The sequence below is a fragment of the Indicator indicator genome, chromosome 25, assembly GCF_027791375.1.
Source record: "Indicator indicator isolate 239-I01 chromosome 25, UM_Iind_1.1, whole genome shotgun sequence".
Lineage (NCBI taxonomy): Eukaryota > Metazoa > Chordata > Aves > Piciformes > Indicatoridae > Indicator > Indicator indicator.
Genome location: NC_072034.1, coordinates 13323857 through 13347330, shown reverse-complemented (window position 1 = coordinate 13347330; position 23474 = coordinate 13323857). Strand labels below are relative to the sequence as shown.

General features: G+C 37.5%; 1 protein-coding gene across 1 annotated transcript; it reads right to left on the bottom strand.

The window, feature by feature from the left end:
* On the bottom strand, positions 1-20330 carry IL15 (interleukin 15). The gene is given in 7 exon segments (XM_054392236.1): positions 1-114; positions 690-829; positions 1898-1943; positions 2426-2507; positions 3770-3811; positions 3813-3862; positions 20268-20330. Coding segments are annotated over 7 exon segments (537 nt in total).
* Between the last annotated feature and the right edge of the window lie 3144 nt (positions 20331-23474).

Sequence of the window (23474 nt, the reverse complement as noted above, 5' to 3'; positions counted from 1 at the left end):
TCAGTGTTTGCATTCCTTCTGTATAACCTTTACAAAACTCTGTATAAATTCAGTAAAATTTTTTTCTTCATACTCTTCACATTCTTTGCATTTTGCTGACATTGTGGAATTCAACTGAAAAACAAAATGCAATAGTAAAAGCAGGATTCCGATATCTTTGTTTTGATAAAGAACCAACCCTTGTTTTTCCTGGTTTTGTGAAAACTCCAATGCAGTTAATGGCTTCATAAAACATTGTTGAAGGCTTCCATGGTACTTATACTCTCTGCATCCCCTGACTGAGAAGGATCAGTTTTCAAAGATGCAGCAGTTCAATGAGAGATGCAAATGGCTGTTCCTTTGAAAACCAGGTTACCTTTCTGTACATGTCTGAGCATACCTGACTTCAGATGCTGAAGTTATAGACTGTTATTGATTGACACATATACAAGCACCCTGACATGTGTATATGTGCACAGCCAAAAGTGTTTGCTTTGATGGGAATCCTGAAAGTGTTTTTCCAAAAGCTACTGAATTTTACTTTTTCATTGCTGCATGTGTAGCATTTTCATTCTTATGTTTACAGGTTACTGGATCCCATTTTTTTTTCCATCGGTACTATCCCACCTTTTACATAACAAAAGAGATTTCTGCTCCTGAAGAAACAAATTTGATTTGCTTTTTCCCAATAGACCACTGGTGTTACTTACCTTGTTATTCTCTAAGCTTGCATTTCCATTTTTCCATATGTTCCGTACATCCTGTGTTTTACTACAATTTTTGATAAGGCATTCTTGAAGAATTACTTGTGTCTCTAAGAAGAAGCACCTCATTACAGGTTCTTGGCATTCTTTCTGGAAAAGATGACATTGTAGTTTTATGATTAAAAAGGAATAAGTGAATATAAGGCATAACTGACCACGAAGTGGCTGATTTTTGTTCACCAGATGTCTCTTCTTACTATTCAAAGATTTTTAAATATCTGCAAAGATTGGCTGTGATTGATTTTTTTATCTACAGGATTCATGTATTTTCTGTGTTTGGCACAGTCCCTGTGTGAATGCTCATGTCATGTTCCAGTGTCTTGGAAGCAGGCTACTACCACAGCAATGAATCCAGCCAATTCCACCAGGGCTATAGCAAAAGTGGCTGCTAGGAATTGGGCTATTGTCTTGATTAATTTTCTTGGGATGCATGTGTGTTTCCATGGAGTGCAGTCTTAGCTCTGCAGCTACACACTATGAAAACTTCTTTCCAGAAATGAAATTATAGCAACTGCACTTAGAATGATCACATTTAAAATAGGTTTCTGTGACTGTATTAAGAATTATATTGACAAATTAACATAATGCATCCTTTGCAGGCTAAATTATCATCTACAACTATTAGAAATGCAAATCCTTGAGAGTACCTAGGAATTTCCTGCTAAGAAAAGGAATGGCAAAAGCAGAGAAAGGCACAGGTAGATGCTGATAGTTACTCTCCATATTCCACTTCCAATATTTTATTCCATTAAATTATGCATGGTGTTAAATAATTTTCTTTGGAATTATTTAGTTCCTCAATTTTTTCCTCCCTCAAATTTCAAAGGAATACCAACCTTTTTTTTTTTTTTTAAGTGTTTGCTTTGATAATGTTTGATCATCCCTTTTAATGTATTAGTTTAAATAGCAGGTGATGATTCATATATAAATGATAATAAAGTATAAAATTAAATATTAAAATAAATTAAAATAATAAGTACTTGTCTACATAATTTATCATACGTATTTTAACCAGCAGAACTATTCCTTCAAAGGTAAATGATTTGATTCCTGAAATCTTTTTCAAGTTAGACCAAGCCTGCTTTAGGAGAAAGTTGCTGCTAAAGAAATGCAGCTGCCATACTAGACCACTTGTGGTCAAATTTTAAGCTTACTTACATCCTCATCTGTGTTCGCTGTGTATAATCTGACATCAATGTCCTAAAAGAAAACAAGATTCAGAATTTTGAACATTGCATAACAGATTTAGAGATAAAAAAGTTAACTCTACAAGACATGCATTAGCTCCAGGTTCATACTGATACAGGTACTGTAAGTCAGCAAGTCAGGGGAGCTTAAAGCTGCCTAGAAATGTGTGGGATGGGCTTCCCTGTGAGGAGGACTCATCAAAATCAAGGCCCACAGTGTTTTCTCCAAAAGAGCTAAGTCCCAAGCCCACTGTCCATTTTCTTAGGAGAAGCAAGACATAAACAATTCATTCTTGAGTTTGTACTGCTTGGTTAATTCCAGTTCTCTTTAACCTTCTATTCCTTTGCTTCTCCCCATGGAACAGCATTACACAAACACCATCCCTTTTCCTGCTCCCTGTCACTGACAATTCTTGGTTGAGTAAGATGCTAAATATGTAACTATGTTTTCTGCTATGATTATATGAAATGCTGACCTTTGTGTGATGAACTTACTTTGGATGTCTTGATCTGCTCCAAATCTTTCAGAACTGCTGCCCACTTGCAATGACCTGCTGCTGTCTTTAATATATAAGCACTAGAAGACAAGAAAACCAGTGGCCATTAGGCTAAACAGTAAGTATACATAATATTTATGGTGAAAAAAGAGTCAGAGATGATTAGGATGTTATAGATACATGGTTTATGTGTATATATGGGAAATGGGTGGTGCAAGAATATCTGACAAATCATAAAATCATGTAGACACATAAACACTGTATCTCAGGGTCATACACTGTATAAACAATGTGTTGTTTTAACAGGCCAGTTTTAAAGAATGTAATGCAAGAATAAGACTCAACTTAGATAAAATGCCTACAATTCCTTTAAAATAAACCCCAAAATTTCACAAATTTCAAAGTCTCTTACACTGAAATTTTCACCTTCCTGCTACTATGAGGTTTCTTTCTTTAGCTCTGTAGAAATATCTGTAATTTTAGATGTCATCGTTTCTGTAGAGGAAAGCTCCTTCCTGTAGACTTAGGATGAAGTGAGTGAATGGACCTCTGTAGGCTGCTCAAAAGGGTGGAAGGAAGACATCTTTCTCTTTGGAAGGATTTTGTAATGCGATTTGGAACTTGGATGTGCCCCCTCTTTGATTCTTGATTTGGATGCCTTTTCAGTACTGCTGTACTATAAATACTGTATGACAGTGTAAGGAAAGACAGACCAGACGTTTTGGGAAGTTGGTTTAAAACAAGCAATGGTTAAACATTTAAGCCTTAATCAAAGGCTCAAAAATAACAAGATTTCTGAGAAACAAGCTTTCTTTTATAACAAGAATCAGAGGACACTTACCGTGTTCCTGCCAGGGGAAGAGAGAAAGAAGAAATGTCAGACTTCAGCAAAGAGATTTGACTGAAGGGGCACAAGGAGTAAACAAGTGGGGCACATAGAAGTGGGGCCAGTTTTCTAAGACATGTAACTGGAGTGAGTATGGAAGGAATCATCTCATTTACATTATTCAGCAGACATTTTTAAATGCTCATGTGTGGTGTGTTTGTCATTGCAGACATATGGCAATCGATGGAAATCTTTAAATTCAACAGTTCTAGTTATCTGAGGGACACAGACATGGACATTAGGGCCAAGATGCATTTTTGACCAGACTGAAGCTAGTCAAAGAGAATATCAAAGGGGCTGTGGCCTATGAAGCAATGAGGACTGCATACAGAGATGGCACATACTCATGACAGGAGAGGATCCACTCCTTAAATCAACTAGAGGCAAGTAACAGCTGTAATAGCAAAAACAAGTATGTTGTATGTACTGTCTAATGAATATTGACTTTGTAGTTACCATAGGAAGATGATGATTAGTCTCATCTCATTCTTTAAAATGTAAAAGAAGATACAGCTGATACTGCAGACAAATACTCTTCAGGTGTGTTGTCTGAAAGACACAACCAACATGGTAGTTCATCACAACCTAATTTCACAGAACTTTGCTTCACTACTGACTTAATTAACCAATTTGACAAGACATCCAATCAAGAAAAGACTACCCATTGTGTGTAGATTGAAAGACCAACTGATCTGTAGCTTGCAGAAATACATAATCACTTTACAAAACAGTTGGTAGAAAAATTAGACGCTGAAGATATGCTACAAAAATCTGACCTCATCCTGGGCTCCTTATTTAATATCTGTTCACACTGCAGAAGGCAATTTATTGCAGGGACAATGTAAAAGAACTTTTATTTTGTTTTCCATCATGGAGATCTCTGTCCAGTTACCTTTTCCCACCCAAATTGTATGAATTACCTACAACTGTACCACTACCTTACAGCATTGTGGTTGTACATATAGGAGACTCTGCACTGACTACAAAAAATGCTACAATATTTTTTAAAAATACTATAAAAATGCTATATTTTTTTAGCTCTAGTTTGTATTTGCATTTATATTTCTTTACATAGTGAATGCGCATGTGATACTGCGAAGTGACACATTTAAGATGCATTCATTTTTCAGCAAAGTCTGGCAACTGAAAATAATGAGGAGATGTGAGCTATGTATTCACCATCAGCAAATGTTCACAGGATCACAGAGCAGATTGGAAGGGACCTCTGGAGATCATGTAGTCCAACACACTCACCAGAGCAGGTTCATCTAGAGCAGGTTGCACAGGATAGCATGTAGGACAGTTTTGAATGACTCCATAGATGGAGACTCCACAACCTCTTTGGGCAACCTGTTCCAGTGTTCCACTGCCCTCAACATAAAGAAGTTCCTCCTCATGTTTAGATGGAACTTACTATGTTCAAATTGGTGCCCATTACCTGTTGTAGATTGGCCCCATCCTCCTGACACCCACCCTTTAAGTATTGATAAGCATTGATAAGATCTCCCTCAGTCTTCTCCAGGGTAAAAAGCCCCAAGTCCCTCAACCTTTCATCATGAGAGAGATGTTCTAGTCCCCTAAATACCTTTGTAGCCCTTGGCTATACCCTCTCAAGCAGTTCTCTGTCCTTCTTGAACTGGGGAGCCCAGAAGCAAACCCAGTAGTCCAGAGGAGGCCTCACCTGGACAGAGTACAGCAGGGAGGAGAACCTCCCTGTGTGCAGCCTGGAAACCTTTGTTCCGAAGTTAAAAGCCCTTTAAGCTGATACAGTTCCTTCACACAGCTAGGTTAATTATCTGCAACTATGCTTTTCATCCAAGACGTTATTTCTTGTGCAACACTATTATATTACCGATGACTCAAATGATGTTTGGTTTGCAGAGTATATAAATAATACTGACTTTGCAAGTGAATATTTAAAAATAGGCAAGAACAAGCTGAAAAGCCACCTTACAAAGCACCTCCTGGCAAAGCCAAAGGAGTAGTATTTATACATATCACAGGGAACTTCTGAAGAGCATTTGTAACAAATATTTGTTACTCACTTAAACAGAAAATGTTATAAATACATTGCTGTTGTTTTGCTTCCAAGCCCCATTGATATAGCTGACATAGCATCACTACATACATTACCACACTGAATGACAGGAAACCAGTGCCAGACCCTTTTATCACCCATGCCTGCTGAAAAACTGTTGAATAAGATGTAAATAAATGATAAATAGATAATCTAAATTGCAGTAAGGCTACAGCAATTAATATTGATCTTCTGAACTCTTTCAGTATGGAACATGCCATGTTGTTACCCTATGTACGTCTCAAAACAAGGCTCAACCTGTTACTCTTCCTACTGGAGATCAAAAATATGTGAGTATTAAACCCAAAATATTCAGAATACACAAATATATATATTCAAAATACACAAGAGAGTAATGGAAAAGAAATAGTAACTGCTTGGCTACAGCCAAGATACAAAATCATTTTGTTATAGTATAACAGAAAGCCTGTAACCTTTCCACAGTTAATATTGTTTAATTACAAAATTTGTTGTGGTATTGGTGAAAGAAAATTTGCATACTAGCTGTTTTTATTTGATTTGCCAATTCTTACCAAAAAATGCTATTTTGGTTTTTGATTCTTTAAAAAAAAAACAAAGTTCAAAATTAGCCTTATGGGGAAACTTCAAGCACAGCTAAACAAAACTTAAAATCCGGTTTGTTGGATACAGCTGAGGAAAAAATGCCCTAATTCCACATCTAAATTTTTTAAAACATGCTTTAACAACATTAATTTAAATGTATTATAAACATTTCACAGTAGGAAAAACATTCTGATCATTTTACAAGCCAGTTTTATCAAACAAGCTGTGGTGGCTGCAAAGGAAAATATGAAAGACTTACATTAGGTCCATAAGTACTTAACAGCTTTGTGTTTCATAATTAGCACTACGAGGCCTTAAAAATCTGACTTGAGAGGGAGTTCCAGTCCAAACATGTTGTCAGATTTATCCTGTAGAACAAAGTGTCCAAGGTGATACAATCGTACCTAATGAATAATGGGCCAGAGTTATCACTAGTTTGTCATTTGCTTCCTTTTTTAAATACTTGTTCACTGTGGTGATTCCAGAACACTCTGTTCCTAATGATTAATGTAGCAGTCTTGACCTTTGGTTTTCTTAAATATGGTAGGTAACTATTTTATTGTAATGAAATAATCACTGATGGCTTAAAAGAATTGGGGTTTAGAAGTAACAGAGAGCTTGCACTGGTTATAAAATAGATTGGAAATATACTACTTGCACGCTCTAAAGGATTTTTTTTTTTTTTTTTTTTTTGGATAGAGAAAGCAGTTAATGTCAAGTAGCTCATCCAACACATCTAGATCAACAATTCTGGGCCATTTTATACTTGAATTTATTAATTATTTCATCCAAACTATTATGCAACATCATAACGATTGTTAACTCACTTACATGCTTTGAGAAATTACTCTCCTGCCTTGAACAAACATTGTTGGAAAAATCTTTGGGTAGTGTCAGTTTTTAATTCCTTACTCTTCAATCATTAACCAAATCTTTGCTGTCTACATCGTATTTCTGAAACCTTTGTTTTATGGAAGCCTGAACTTTGTACAAGGGAGCAGCTTATGTTTAAATACATATTAGTTAAAATTAAGCATTTAAAAAGCAGTTGCCTCTGAGTAAAACCTAAGCCATGGTAGTTGCCTTTTAAGAAGCATAAGCAAGTGAAAAAGCTTTTCCTTACCATGGCAGAAACAGTTGCTGATTTTTCTTTCTTCGGCTGTCACAAGAACTATAAGTTGGTCAAAAGAAAATATTCATAGCTCTTTACAATGCTTTCTTCCCCATGAAGGCAAGTACTGAAAGGTGAAATGTTCCCTTTCCAGAACTTTATGTCTAGAATCTTTCACTAGATTCTCCCTCCCCACACAAAAAAATCCAAGAGTTAAGAAACAAACAAACAGAATCCCTGCAGTTTAAACTGCTACATTTTTGCTTACTCTCAATTTTTCTTTATCTTCTTGACCTCTAGCAGAATTTCTTTCTTGAACAGTCCACTCTCTCTTCACATCTGGCCTTTCTGGTTAGTCTCAGTGGTGGTGACAGGTGTCACTAGTCTTTCCATTTCTTATTCCTATAAGCAAACCATCCTCCTTAGACTGTTCTCTAACGACCTGCATTCCATTTTTTTTCAACCTTGGCTTCTTGGTTTCCTCTCTGGTTTTGAATGTATGTTGCTGATTCCATGAGTTAGACTTACCCCTTGCCCATCAGTACAGGATATCTCTTAAGCATTCTTGGCCAGCTGGCAAAATCCAGAGAGAAAAGAGAGCCAGTGCATGCTGCTTTCTTGTAGTGCCTTTCATGTAGTGCCAATCTTTTCAAGGTATCAATCACTATTAATTATGAAAGATCAACTTAATGTTGTCCTGGTGCAAGCACATATGGCATCAATGCTACATTTGCTTGACAAACACTGTCACTGGTAAGTAGAGAAGCCCCAAGTTTTAGTAGTGACAATGAGTTCAAGGCACATCCAGTAAAGAGGAAGTACACAGCAAAACACTCATTTGTCAGGCACAGATGGTGAGCTTTGACCGTTTAACCCCAACCAACCACCCTCAGGATACAATATGCAATAATAGTGAAAAGTCATTTCAGTGTATACTTTCCTAGACAAGTAAGCAGTTGAAGCACAGGAGATGTGAAATGTAAAGGGCATTAATAAAACACACCAAAAAAAGGAGCCAGAACTAGTCAGCACTGAAGTTTGTTTAGCCAAATGTGTCCTGATCTATATAGGCTGTTGGACACTCCCTATAAATATTATATGTGGTATTTTTATGACATGGCAACAAACATCCAACAGGAAATAAAAATACAATTGTAGAGAACATTTTTGTGCATTTAAGGTTAGGATGTTAACCTCTATAACAGTGCCAAACACAAACTTAAGCAGTAAAAATTAGGAAGGATGTTGTTCTAATGCACAAAAGTTAGGAATCCTGAGACTCTAAACCAAAAAAGTTATCATGGGAGCAACTGCTGGACAGAGTATATCTGTCTTAGCAAAATACTCAGCTCAAAGAGTATGAATAATACTGTGTGTTAATAGAGGTCTGTAACTTGAGTGTAATAAAGACTAAAAATAGTAAATGAGTTCTCATAATGGTATTTTCAGAGCTTTTTGAAAGAAAGAAAATAATAATCTATGAGCCTCTTACAGCAATACTTTTACTGGAATTTACAGGCAGAGTATAACTTGAAAGACTCTACTTTTTCTTGTGCTTTTATTCTTCTTTAAAGAGCAGAAGGATGTCCTGATGTATGTCATTTGCCAGGGCTTTACTGAAACCAGTGAAGTTATTTCCATTTTCAGAGCTGTTGAGAATTTGACTAAAATGTTTACCTGGGAAAAACAAAACAAAACAGATCTATTGAACAATTGAGGAAGGCAGTATACAAACTTCTACAAGAAGTATTGTAAGAAGATAAATACCTGGGAGAAAAAATAGTATCAGGATTCAAAGAAAGAAGAACGCTATAGATTTGCCTCCTATTTCTGCATAAGAAAGGCAATCAAACTTAGAAAGGAAATTGTTTCTGCTTTATACTACTCTAAACCACTTCTAAATAACAATGCAGTGAGACTTAGAGTAAGTGAACAATCATCCTTAGTTTCCTGCCTTAAGATACAGGAAAATGGATTGTATGAAAAGCTTATGTATGTGTGCTACAGAGGCTTCCCCCTTTCATGCAAACTTGGAATATATTTTTGTGAAATGTAACAAATTATGAGACTGCAAAGTGAACCACTTCTGTCTGTCTGCAAGTGGGGAGTGCAATAGAGTAGTCGTCATCATATGAGGTGTCCTCAATTTGTATGTGATGGGTTTCCTTCATTCCTGGGTAGCCAAACGTAGAACATCTGGAGGAATGGAAGGGGTTTTATGTGTGCAAAGTACTGAGCACTGAAGCAATGCCATATCGTCTTAAGCTGGTTTCTGTATCCTAGCTCTTAAAAAATAATGAATGGCAGTCATAGATTTTAGCAGTGCAGCACAGCACTCAGCCAGAAAATTTCAGATTTTCTTTCAGCCACAGTAAGATGAGTCTACTAGTGAGTACATCCATTTAGACAAAAAGTAGGTTTAAAAAGATTGAAAAAAGTACCTTATAGGGACATTAAAAGCAGTTGTGTATAAAATAATTGGCAATACTGCAAAGCACAAATAAAGCCCTGAGTGTCTTTATATTTTAAAGCCTTGTGGAACAATATTATTGAAAAGGAGTAAACTCTTGGATAACACGACAGGTCTGCACTCTGGGAGTGCTTACTGCATTGATTTAACACACAAGACGTTAATCCAACAGCAACTCACTTTGCTGGCAGTAATTAAGTCATGATAATATGTTTGTACAAGATGCAAGATAAACTGTAAGAGATGAAGTACACGTTGTAAGTTTAACTCACGAGCACGTTGCAAAAAGGTGAATCCATTCTATTAGATTAACATATCTTCTTTACAGAATTATGATTAGTCTTGCTAAGTAAAAGAAATGTTCTGGGAGATAATGTAGCCTGACAGAAAAATTAATACTTCTTACAGTTGGAAGGTGCACATTTTCAGCTCAACACAATCAGTCAAAAATAATTAAATAACAATAATAGAAATTACTCCCACTTTCATAACAAACTGCTTTCAGCAGCTCCCAATAAAACAAATACCTGACTCAACTGTAGGTAACTGGCTTAGTAGATGTGCCAGATCCACCTTGTGGGAAGGCATAAAAGGATATAAGCTAAAGAATATTTTCCCAAAGTCTTTTTTCAAGCAAATTTTTTAATTGGTTTTGAATGATAAAGCTAGAAACTCCTTCTGTGTTGTTTCAGGCAAGGGTTGACACTGTGTTTGATCAGCCTCACAATCATAGTCCCTCCTTTAAAAAAGAAAACCATTAGTTACCAAAGGTACTGTTTGCCTGAACAATACTCTGTTTGCTGAAAGCAATAAAACTTTGCTTTTCCTTGCACTCTCACCAGAACTGCTTACTGCTTGCTTGTCGCCAGAGGAAGATGTCTATTTGTACTGTGTGGAACCACAACACTGCAAGCTGATTTACTTTAGAACAGCTAACAGCTAAATTTTGGTTTTGACCCACGTGGTTTTGGTCCACGTGGTTGGTAAAGCTAGAATCAAATTTAGAAGTCACCAAAAATGTGGCAATTCATACACGGGCTGGCAGCTTCTGGTCTTAAAGACAAAGTAGGCATCATGCATGCTGCACATTGAGACGCATGGCAGAATGAATCTGGAATGAAAACTGTAAGGGAAATTCACATGAAGTTTTATAGATAACTCCCAAACTGCCGCCTGGCTTCCAAAACTTCCCTTCCTAAATGTTTGAAGACCTTAAGACTTAGCTTTATACTGAAGTTTTATGCTTGTATTGTCTATGACTCATGCCACCAATATGAAACCTCTGTGTATTTCAGTGAGGAACCTCGAGGCTAAGAAGCCAGCCGATTGTGGCCACATCAGCATTCCTCTTTGGTGGTTTTGTTGGGTTTGGTTAGTGTGTTTTTTTTGTTTTGTTTTGGGGTTGTTGGTTTTGTGTGTTGGTGTTTTTGGTTTGTTTTTTTTTTTTTGAACACTTAACCAACAGTCTTGGGTGGCATGGGAACAAAATAGCATTGTGTCCGCCTGCCTGATGTCAGAATAAACACACTGGCACATTCTTGGCACTTTCAAAGGTTACAACAACTCTCAAACCAAAATGAGAGCAAACACTCAATATAGCACAACAGGCTCTTTCATCAGTGTTCTAATGCCTGCTGCACAAGGCATCGACACTTATTAATCAGTGTAGCAAGCAGTATGGCTGAAATGTTTATGCTGAAGAATTTGACACTTCCCTAAAATCAGGAGTTTCTACACTTCTAACTGAGCTCACTGATTTTTGCTCCAATTCTCTTCTTTGAAAGTTGCACTTCTGAAATATTGCACTAGACTCCTCCACCTAGAAGTTTTCAATGCTTCTGCAAGAACACATCCAGCATCATTTCAGTCCCAGAAAACAAAACTTTCTTCTTATTTTTTTTGACATTTTCTATCTGCTTGGGTTTTTTTCCCCCCCAAAGCAAATTGTCCATTCCTGCCCCTCCACAGTACCATCTCACAACATCCTGCTTGCAAATTGATGAGGTCAGATTTCTTTTACACTTGGATACTGAGCCTGCAAGGTGCTGTGTCTGTTCTTTTCCCATTGTTTTTTTCTGCCTTTTGCTTTCAGCACCTGACTGGCATCACTGATGTTTGTCTTAAACCTGCATAGGCAGCTAGTAACAGTTTTGTATCAGAGTAGCCATGTAGGAGTTGTCTTGTTGAAAACATGATTTTTATTAAAGTTTCTTTATTCAGCTTCTCTACACTCAAAGGCCTGCAGAAAACCCTGTGGAAGAAGTGTCATGTATAATGACTCTTCATTAGCTCCTGCCAGGCAATATGCACCTTATGGGTAAGTTTTAGTAGCAAATGAGAAAGGGTTGTAGTCCTTACAGGTAAAAAAACAGGTATGTGTCCCTGACGTGAATTAGACAAGCACATCAAATCTAGGAATAGCAGAGCTGGGCCACTTACCCAGTGAGATAAGGACTTTGATTCGGTCTAAGGGAGCTTTTCCCTGCCAAGCTGCCTGAGCCCTTCTGACAGTTTCTTGTTGTTTTGTCATCCCCCAAGTGCTCACAAAACAATCACTCAACCCCATCTTCCCTGGTGTTGCAGCCAGGAGTCCTGGACTGTGATTCCCTGGACCTTTCTATCCACTCTGATTTGGCTTTTCCCTTCTCTTTTTTTGTCATGGTTTACTGACCGTGGCTGACTGCCAAGTGCTCACTGAACTGCTCTATCACTTGCCTCCTTCACAACCCAGTAGAAGGAGAAAATAAGATGAGGAAAAAACCCAAAACACCTTGTTAGGTCAAGATGTCTTCATCTTGGTATTTAATAATGCACAGAAGCAAAGGAAAACAAGAAATTTATCCTCTGCTTCCCACAGAAGGTGATGGCCTGGTGTCTCCAACCAGAGCCAGTTGTGAAGTGTATACTGACATCTCTGATGTACTCTCCAGTTTCCAGCAATAAAGAATGTATATAAAGTATGTCAGCTCTGGGGCTACTATTTTCAAGTTTATAGCTTTTCTAGCCTTTTTTCCTCTCTACTGTTTATCAGCACAGATAAATATTTGCCTTTTAATTGATTTTTTTCAGATTTTTATGTAGCAGTTTCTTTTACATAAACATTTTTTTCAGCTTACCTTTCACATGTCAACAGGCAATGTTAAGTTCTGAACTTAAAATATGATGGAAGTAATTTAAAAATGCAAAATGTTACATTAACAAGGCCTCTTCATAATGTAATTTTCTAAAGAGCACTGCTTTTACAAACATGTATAACCTAAGGGAACAAACACGTCTTGCATTTTTTAGGTCAGCTTCAGTTTTCTCACAGTCACAGTGTCACTACCTTGAGTAAACACACATATTACTTTCAGACATTGTAATGGAACAAATGGTGGTATTTACCCTTTCCCCAAAACCATTTTCATTTTTTATGGTTTCAATTTTTTGTTTGTTTCAGTTCACCAGAACTATTTTCATCTCTTCCAATAGCTATTTCAAAACTGAGCAAGCTAGTTGAAAAAGGAAAAAAATAAATTTCTTCTACTTCAGTTGCAAAACAGAATTTTTTAAATGTATGGAAAGTCTGTAATTTACTAATTCTAAATAGCTGGGACAATGTACCATCCTTTTAAGATTACTTCTGGCACCAAGGCAGGCACATATAGAATTCTTCAGAGCACAAAGTTGCAAAAGTCATATCCCATAGCCTCAAGATTGTGGTCAGCTGAAAGGATAAGTCTCAGTTTATTTCATTGGTTTTGGTGAGGCATTTATACTGCTCAAATGCCTAGAGTATTTTCCAAGTGTGCTTCTCTGTCCTCCAGAAAATCTGAGGGACACTAATTGACTTAATACTTTGAGAATGCCCCTTTTTCCTTCTACATCAGAAACAGTTTAGCTACACATATTTAATTCATATAAGACAGGATTCAAATATTCTTTGAGCATATTACTTTCATTCCCATTTCTTTGGAATCAAGACTGACAAAAGTTGTAAACAAATTAAAAAACAAACTAGCAAGCAAAAAAGTCGTCATTCATGATCTTACAGGATAAAAACATTGTAACAGTTAAGAATCTGAGTGCGTAACTTACAAAAAATTCCTTAAGAAATATGGCACATTACTTAACTTTCATTGGCAAAAAAAAAATAGTGTTTATGGGTAAAGAGAAGTATAAAGAGAAGTATAAATAGAAATCAAAATTAGGATCCATTATTTAAATGAAGAGGAGGTTTGTTTTCTGATATTTAAGCCAGGACAAAATAAGTGTCTTAAATTACTTTGAGATAGAACTATCTGTCCCAGTATTTGGATACTGCCATACTTCTGATATGGTACAAACTCTGAGCTGTTAGAAAAAGCACTGTCAAAACCCTTCATACCCTAGAAAGCACAGAGGACCAGCAGTAGCCCTCCATCTTCTTGGATCACCTTATTGTTGAAAAGTCACTTTTACTAGGTGTTGTTACAGAGGTTGAGTTGGCCTTCTCAACAGTTATACATCAGTTCATCGTGAATGCTGGATCTGATAGTTCATTGTGAATGCTGGATCTGACTCAGAGTGGCAGCCAAATTATCTGTTAGTTTCTTGGTAAAAATTGTCACACATGAATAGCACATAAATTGGCATTATTGTCAAGTCATTCATCTTAGCTGGAAGAAAACTGCTAGAAAACTGCTTTGTCCTCACTGTGACTCATGTATCTTGAAATGGCACACAGTTTAAAATGAGACCTGAAATATTCATGTGTCATTTAAATTATGCAAAATAATCTACAGACATCCATAAAATCCTATGAATCTGAGAGATATTTTCAGTTCCATGAAGGAAGATGAGTGGGGATTTTGTCCTTAAAAAAAAAAAAAAAAAAAGGAAGACAGTAAAAAGAAGGAATTGTTTCCAAAGTTTCACAAAGATTCCTTTGGAAGAACAATCTCAGATACTTGGAGAATGAATGCATCAGTAGTGTACATGCTCTGGACATTTCTATTGTATCATCATACATTTTTAATATGTTCAGGTGTGTTAGATAACCTCTAACCAAGATGACAAATGTTAGTAGCACAGAGGGGATGAGTACAATGCACAAGTCACATATTTTTGAGTATGGAATAATCAAAGGCGAGTAGATTGCATCAGTTAAATGGATACTGAAATACAGAATTTTGTGATGCATGAATGCCAGATGGATTTGTGCAGTCTGAATTGCCAACACACATCAAGACCATTAGGACTCCTGCCGGCCCAGCCCTTCAGGTCTCACAGTCCAGCTGCATAATATTCCAAGGTTCAAGCATCTGCTATACCCCACTACCCTGCCCCTCATCCAGTCACCAGCCATAACAGATATGAGGAATGACCTAACATTTTCTGCTGTTACGTAGAAAAGCATTTCCATTTCAGAAAAACAGGCAAATCTTTATGCCAAGATTACTGTTACTTTTCTCACCTGCTTTGTCATGCCTGTAGAGTAAGATCAATTTAATTGTATCCTGACGAGGAATTAGACAATGTTACAAAAATAACTTTGAGAAAATAACTTTGAGAATTTCTACATAATGCAATGCTTAATGATGAGATTTATTAGTAACGTATAAATGGTGTCTGTGTCTCATGCTTGAAAAGCTTTCCCTATTTGACACAACAAAAGGAAAAACAAGTGAGGGGGCTTCCACAGTGGCTGGGAAGCAAAACTGCTGAGACATTTGTTGTTCATGCAATTTAATCCCTCCTGCCAGATGAACGCAGCATCAAGGTAGTGTGCAAGAAAACTGGAAGTTGAAACATTTTATGCAGCTGTTCCTTTTAAAAACACGTTATGCTGCTTTAAGCCCTTGTCAAACAGAAGTTATTTTTACCAGAAAAACACACCCCACCAGCAACACAAACCTTATACCATGAAGTTCAGCCTATAAGAATAAGTATTTCAAACCTCATGGAGTATAACAACACAGATGTAGTGGGCATGCCTGCAAGTGCTGAAGCCATGGGTCTGAGTTAGTCCATGCTATATGATAAACAGAGTATTTCTGTCTGCTGTCCTTCACAGACACTCAGAGAGGCAAGTAGCAGAAAAAGGGATGGGGTTGTCAGTGATTCATCATCTTGCAGCCTGAGAAGGGGAGAAGCACGTGGTTCTTCTCAGCATGTCATTAATTTTAGGCTGCAGGGCTTTTGTGAACTGCAGTTTTAATTGGAATATTCTCCAGCAGGACCCACCATTTCTGCAATTACTCCAGCAGCTGTTTCTGGATATTCCTGTGAGTCTCAGTACTGTCTTCTGACAATTTTGTATGCCTCTCCTTGTTTTCATAGAGGCTTGCTTCTTCATTCTGTTGTCTGATCCCTCGTCAGGATACAATTAAATTGATCTTACTCTACAGGCATGGATGGTGAGCAAAGCAGGTAAGAGAAGTGACAGTAATCTTAGCATAAAGATTTGTCTGTTGTTCTGAAATGGAAAATCATCCTCTCTATGGAAGATACTTTGTTCACTATCCTCACTCAGTAACTAGGGAAAAGAATATATTAATATGACATCAATTTCTTCTTGGCAAGATTTATGAAAATTGTATTTTTCATCAGGTTTGGACTGTCTATTCCATGGATTTCCCCTTTGTTCCCACCACCATCTGGATAGCTTGGAAAAGGCCTGATTCTGGCTTGGGCTTTTGAGTTGGCTGACGGACTGGAGATATGGGAGTGAGAACAGAACAAGGTACATTTGCAGCCTGCCCTAACACTGGAGGGAAGCTGTAACTTCAGAGACATATCTCCTTTCCTTTTTCAGAAAGGAAATAGAGCAACTACCCTCTGGATTGCTTTTGCCTTTCTTGGAAGTTTCTCATATGGAGAGTATGTGTCCACCCTGTTGTAGCCTAACTGTCATACTTTCCATGATAGTATAATTAGAAAATTGTTGTGCAGCAAATTCACAGAAATGCCTATTGAAGTTGCACTATAATTTCCATGCTCACCTCTAATTTTTTTTTTTTTTTTTTTTTTTTTTAGGTCTTGGATAAAATTTAACTCTCATCCTGAAGAGTTACATGGTTAGTAATTGTCTTGAAAATAACTTTGAGATGGTATAAGAGGAGTGCATGTGTCTGAACAATTTTTGGAGGCTTTCATTTGCTTAGAGCCCTTTGTAGGTTTACAGTACAGAATACATCTGGTTTACAGCTATCTAGATAGAATCATAGAATTGTTTAGGTTGGAAAGACCTTTAAGATCATCAAATTCAACTGTTCACAGCATCACACAGGATCACAGGATGTTAGGGATTGGAAGGGACCTCCAGAGATCATCGAGTCCAACCCTCCTGCCAGAGCAGGACCATAGAATCTAGTGCAGGTCACACAAGAATGCATCCAGATGGATGCACTGTCAAGTCTACCAGTAAATTATGTCACAGAGGGTTACAAAAGTGTTACAAAATACTGTGTGAAATGTCATACAAACATGAGTACAATTTACCTAAGAAAAGCATTGATTGTATTTAAAAAATAGCATTGTGTTGTCCTTCACAGAACTGCGTATTTTGAACACCAGAAGTCAAGGGCTGTGTGCAGTGAGTTTTATTGCTTTAGTAGATAAATAGGCCTAACACTTACTCCAAACTAGCACAGGTTTATCTGAGTAAAGAACAGGCTTTTCAACAACCTTTCAGAGAAAAGAAAATAAATTAACAACCAAGATCATGGCTGACTGATTTAATTTTCAAGAATGGGTGAATGAATTATAAGTATTGGTGACATTTCAGTGATCTTTTTAAAAGTAAATTTTGGTATAATTAGACTGTGAAGAAAATATGAAGGTAAAGCAAATGCATGTGTAACTCTGCACATATAGCTGACAATACATTTTAGTGAAATGACTAAACCACTTCCTTTCCTCTGAAAGACACAGAAAATTTAGAAATGTGACATTTTCCTCAGGTCCCCTGCTGCAAGTGAGAGAGGGATGGAATCCTCTAAATCACAGCCCTTGAACTTTTAAATTCAGCTGGAGAACCTTACATTAACAATAATTAATTGGCTAATGTATAATCTAATCTAAACTTGGAGTTTCAAATTATATAGTAAATTACTGTAGAAAATTTAAAGAATGAAAAAATCTGTTTGTACTGTTTGCACTTGTTAGAATTAGTTGGAGCAAGACACTGGGTGAAATGTACATCTCCCTCCTTAATTTGTTCTCATTTTTACATTCACATAACTTTATATTGAAAATTAATGTCAAGAATAAACTCTTATTCAGCAACCCCCTTAACATGAACCTTCTACAACACCACTTAAGAGTATGACACAGTCTACAGGCTAGCACTGGGCAGGAGCTAGTTCAATGTGTACAGAAACACTCTTGAGTGTGCTAAGGATAGGTAATTATTTGTGAGCCTGTAGATAAGTACCTCCTTTGACTGCTTCCCTGTTAAGTTCCCAATGCCCAGATGCTCTATTCTAACTTTTTGTTTATGGCATCTTTTCTTCTAGAATGTAGAGATAACTCACAACAAAGTGGACAACAGACAAAAATGCAGTTATTCAAAGCCATTTTAGTAATGGAAGGCTGATCTGATCTCTGGAAAGCAACCTTGGTTTCTCAGTTCCTGGTAATATTGTAACTACCTGTCTGTTCTGTGAGTGATACCTCTTTGAACTCATCTCTGAAAACTTCTGAAACTTCTGCCATTATCACAATATCCTTAGTTAACTTTTGTGCAGTAGTTTCCAAGAGTATTCTATGTAACTTAAGTGATAAGATCTACAAAACTACAAAAGTATCATCCCATTCAAACCTTTGTTCATCACTGAAGATTTAAGGGAAAAAAAATATTTACAAAACTACTATGAAGTGCACGATAATATGTTCTAGGTGGATGGAGCTGAGCTTTTTTCCCCCATAACTGACTATTCTACTATGATTTACTATTTTTAACCTATCTATACTTATTTTTCTTTTAATAGGCACAACATAGATGTTAATGGCAATATGCTAACTCTGTTTTTAGCTACTAAGCCCTACTTGGAAGGGTGTTGTCTTTTTGTTTGTACCTTCATAGCTGCAACATCTACTGTGAGAAATAGCATAACATTATTAATTTATGAGATGCTAAAGTAGCAGCATAAGTGCCAGGTGAATAAACTTGCACAGATCTTTAAAAGGGGAAGTGGTACCATTGTTTTTTAAAATGTGCACTGGCTTTGGAAACAAACAGAATTGCTTCCAGAAAACAAGACTTCAGCTATCATGAAGGAGATTAAATAGGCAAGTTCTAACATTTCTATGACCAAAGGGCAAAATAAGTTTGCTTAGTGAGATAGTCACACAAGCCTGTGTCTGCTTCTTGCTCCATGAGTAATGGCTTTTTATATTCTTTAAGAGCAATAGGGGAAATACTGTAGTCAAAACAACACTGGCTGTTTTTGTTTTTGTTTTTGAAATGCTCAGCACAAATAGAAACCTATCGGCTTGTGATGCATTTGATTTTTTACAGGTTTAGAAGAGCAAATAACCTTAACTTGACCACAGGTGCTACAGGCAATCGTTGCAGAAGGACTAGCATGTAGTAACTTGTACCTGCACTTGAGACAGTAACTCATGACCTGCCCTGTCATTATCAAATGTCCTATCTCCAGCCCCATCTGAGAAATGTCAGGACCTGCTTTTTTCATATGAGGACATGGGCAGGAGACTGAAAATGTAGGAATAAAGGCTTGGGGAGTTAGTCTGGTGTGGAGAGATGAGATATGATGCAGGAGATGGTAGAAGTGTAGATTAGAAAGAAGGAGGTGTAGGAGTGGGAGCACTATAGCAACATGTCATTTTGAAATGCCTGTGACAGGTCCCTGCAATAGTCTAGATCACAATATTAGCAGTCACCTGAAGCCAGCCAACAGGTGGAAGATACTATTATATCTTAAGAGAGAACTTTTATCTTTCACCCCAGTCTCCCAACACAATACAAAGAGCAGAATGGTAAGGACAAATGAAAACAAGAAGCAAACCTTAAGACAAGCGGCTCAATATATTGGAGATATTTCAGTGTGTGTCAGCTAAGCTGTGCTCTTTGCCTGCCCCATAAACTTCTGATGACTTCTCTAATCTTCCCAACTATCTATAGGCTACATTAGGCTACACTGATGGAGTTGAGTTCCAAATTTTTCCCTATCACCATGAGAGCTGTATTTATCCTGCTTGTAATAAAAGCTAAGATTCTGATGTAATCGTTCTGGCACTTTTTATGAATTCATATGAAGCTATGGAGTAATCAGTTATTAACTCAGTTTTGAGCTGATTAACTATTTCTGTGAATTCTGCAGAAAAGCAGCTGGTAAGCCAGCAGAAAAGATGACCAATTACAAGTTTTAAATTGAAGAAGCTAAACAAGCTTTAATCAAAGTTCACTGTAAAAGAAATCCAACCTGTCCTAAGCAACAACTTCACTGCCATAATTAGCACGATGACCATTTAGGAAATTCCTGTTTGGCTTTTTTTCCCCACCTGCATATTTATAAAGACTGGCTTTAGAAACCCAAACAAACCCAACAAAACCCAAACAATTAAAAACCCAACAAAACAAACCAGCAAAAAAAAAAAAAAAAACCCAAAACAAAACCAAAAACCCTGGAAATGTTTCCAAGCCTTAAATTTGCTGTCCTACCTCGTTTTCTTCTTGGGCTATAAAATAATATCAAGAGCTTTGCTGAAATTTCCTAAAATGTCCTGTTGTTTAAGTGACACTCACCTGACTCTCCAGCCTGCTCAGTGTTTCAGCAGAGTTTTGTGTTGGCCATGCTGTCCACAGCATCTTGCCTGCTGGAGCATTACTTAGAAGAGAACAACAGAATCTGGATCAGGAAAGGACGCTGTAGGACCTAGAGTGGAAGGAGTGAGTATATACAGTGTTGCAATAGAGCACTGAGTGGCTCTCAGCCCATTCAAACAAGAGCATTCAAAGCAGGAAGTTGCTGGAATTTCACAAATAACTGGCAAGCTCCCTCTAAATCAGCTAAATTCATGGGAAATATAAGACAGACTTTCTTAGAGGGTTATTTTTTAGACAACAGACTCATCTTTCAATGCTGCAAAATAAGGGGGATTTCCCTCTGGAAAATGCACTTCGTCATCAAAAAGTAATTTTTTGGTGACTTCTGATACATTCACAAGAGATTCTAGCCCAGGTAGTTGGTCTTAAAGTCATTGATGTCAATATAACTCTGGGTTTTATTAAGGATTGGAAGAATTCCTCTAATTACCACAGCACAGCATGACAATTTCTTTTAATAGTTTCATTTAAGTAGAAACAGTCCAGCCCAGATATGTGGACTTTAGTCCTCCTCTATTTTATAATATAAATGAAAATAAATGAAGCAAACCACATGGAACCATATTCTGGTCAGCAGCAATCCACTGTATCACTTCCATTTTGCAGTGTTCTCATAGTAAGGATCATGGCAACTCTCTGACCAGCTTGTTTGCCTTTTTGTTACCTTTTACAGATGACACAATAAAATCTAAGTTAAATGATTCCCTTCTCTATTAGATTTTTCTTTCCTCAATTCAATTTCAAACCTTGCAAGTGCTGGGGCTGGAGAAACAAGCAAATTTTTGTTCAAACAACTGGCAAGACCTTGAAGAGATGCAACAAGACACGATGACAACATGTGGACAGAAGAGTTTATTTGGGCATCATTAGTATTTGTAATAAAAGGAATCCCAATGCAATCTGCAAGGAAATAGGCTTGTGAAGGATGTTGCCTGCAGAAGTTGTGGATGCTCCATCCTCAGAGGTATGGGGGGAAAAAAAAATCAACCAGGCCTGGAGCAAACTGCTCTAATGTTGAAGTTAGCCCTGCTTTACTCTGAGGGCTGAAAGAGGTAAACTGTAGATGCCTCTTCCAATGTAAATTATTCAATAACATTAGGCCTTGAATTAAAAAACGTGATGGGAGGAGGGAGGCAGAAATACTCAAACACACCCAGCTGTGTGACTGCATAAGCATTATTTTCTTAGAAAATTAAATTTAACGCTAATAATTTCAAAGACATGGGCTGGGAACACAGTCCTGTTTCTATGTATGTGAGTGGGCTATTTTCAAGAATCAAGAATCAAGAAGGTTGGAAGAGACCTCAAGGATCATCGAGTCCAACCTGTCACCCTACACCTCATGCCTATCTAAACCATGGCACCAAGTGCCACGTCCAATCCCCTCTTGAACACCTCCAGGGATGGTGACTCCACCACCTCCCTGGGCAGCACATTCCAATGGCCAACCACTCTCTCTGTGAAGAACTTTCTCCTCACCTCCAGCCTAAACCTCCCCTGGCGCAGCTTGAGACTGTGTCCTCTTGTTCTGGTGCTGGTTTTCTGCAGTTTTGTTAGTGCTTTATGCAGCTGGGTCTCAAACAATAAAACTCCCTTTCAGTTGTTTTTAGTTTGGTCAAGCTGAGATTGTTAGAGCTCAAATTTCCTACTACTGAAGTACTTCTTCAGCCCGGTGATTTTCTTTTTAGTTCCACCGAGTGTCCTTCAGTCATTTCCTAAACAGATTAGCGGAAACACACAATTCTTTCAAATAACAAAAATGCTTAGAACCATTTCATTAAAGCTGTGCTTTTTAGTAATGTGGTCAACTCTAGCAGCCTAGAAAACCTACAGAAACTTGGCCAAGTCATGAGTGGCTCAGGTTACATAACTGCGGAAGAGAATTTTTGGCACCATGTAGTTATCTCCAGCAGTCTCTTCATAAGGAACTTCACGTCAGAGCTTCAGAGGCAAATAGAACTCTTTGTATAAAAAACCAAACAAACAAACTGAAACCACCAGCTTTCTGCAGGAACAGTGAAGTAGAGGAACAGAAATCAGTGATGCTGCTGGTGCACAGCAGTGGAATTTGAGTAGTATGACTGAAGGGAGAGCACAGCAAAGAATTAAGACAGGGTGGAGGTGAAAGGAAGGTTAAAATGTTGAGTGTAGCAGAAGTGGGAGGATTTATGAACACTAAAGCATATTCTCCATGAGAACTTGCAACTCAATCCTGGGCTCACTGCTTTACCATGAATTCATAATTTAAAAAAGGTATTAAATCTTTACAGTATGATGTAATGATTTCCTTTTTCTTTCACAGGTTTGAAGAACAAAATGGCTTCTGTTCACTGAATGAACCAAGCTCCTGGAACAAACCCCACTGTATAAATGCCCTTATTTGAAGAAGGAGGATGTATAGAAAAGGAGTCAGACCACAGAAAAAAAAACATGGGTTCAGTGACAAAGGCAGCTGAATGCAGCCATGAGGAAGAGTCCTGTCCCTGCTTTCATATCACCATCTCCCTATGATTTGGGCAAGTTCCTTAACCTGAACTTTTCGCAAGTGGGAATCATTTCTTGGGTCCATCCTACAAGAAATCCTGACTTTAAGTTGCTTTCTACATCTGCCCTTAAGGTGAAATGCTTCATGCTTCTCAAGCATATATTTCTAGTTGTTCTGGTCAGCTAGATCTGATGCAGGTTTCTCCAGTGCAGATGTCACAGCCTGAAGAAACGAGTGCCCTCTACAGATCTTAGTACAAAAAAGCATCAAGTTCTCCCAGCTCTCTGTGTTTACATACAGCACCAACTACATGGGAAAACAAGACAATCCTAGGGAATGTTAAATGGTTGAATGAGCCATATCCACATATCACATACTGCACCAGAAATCATTGGGTTATTCCACTCTTATTCTATTTGTAAAGTAAAATTCCCATTTTCTTATCCTTCCAAAGTTTTGTGGAAAATCAACTAATTCATATTTAAGAAGCAATTGAATACTATGCTGATAAGTGCCCTAATGTGGGGGGGGGGGGGGGGAAGGATAAAATTAATTGTTCTGGATTTACAATATAGTGCAAGGAATGTGAATCAAATCAGACATGGGGCCATACAAAATAATACATGAAATACAGAATACCT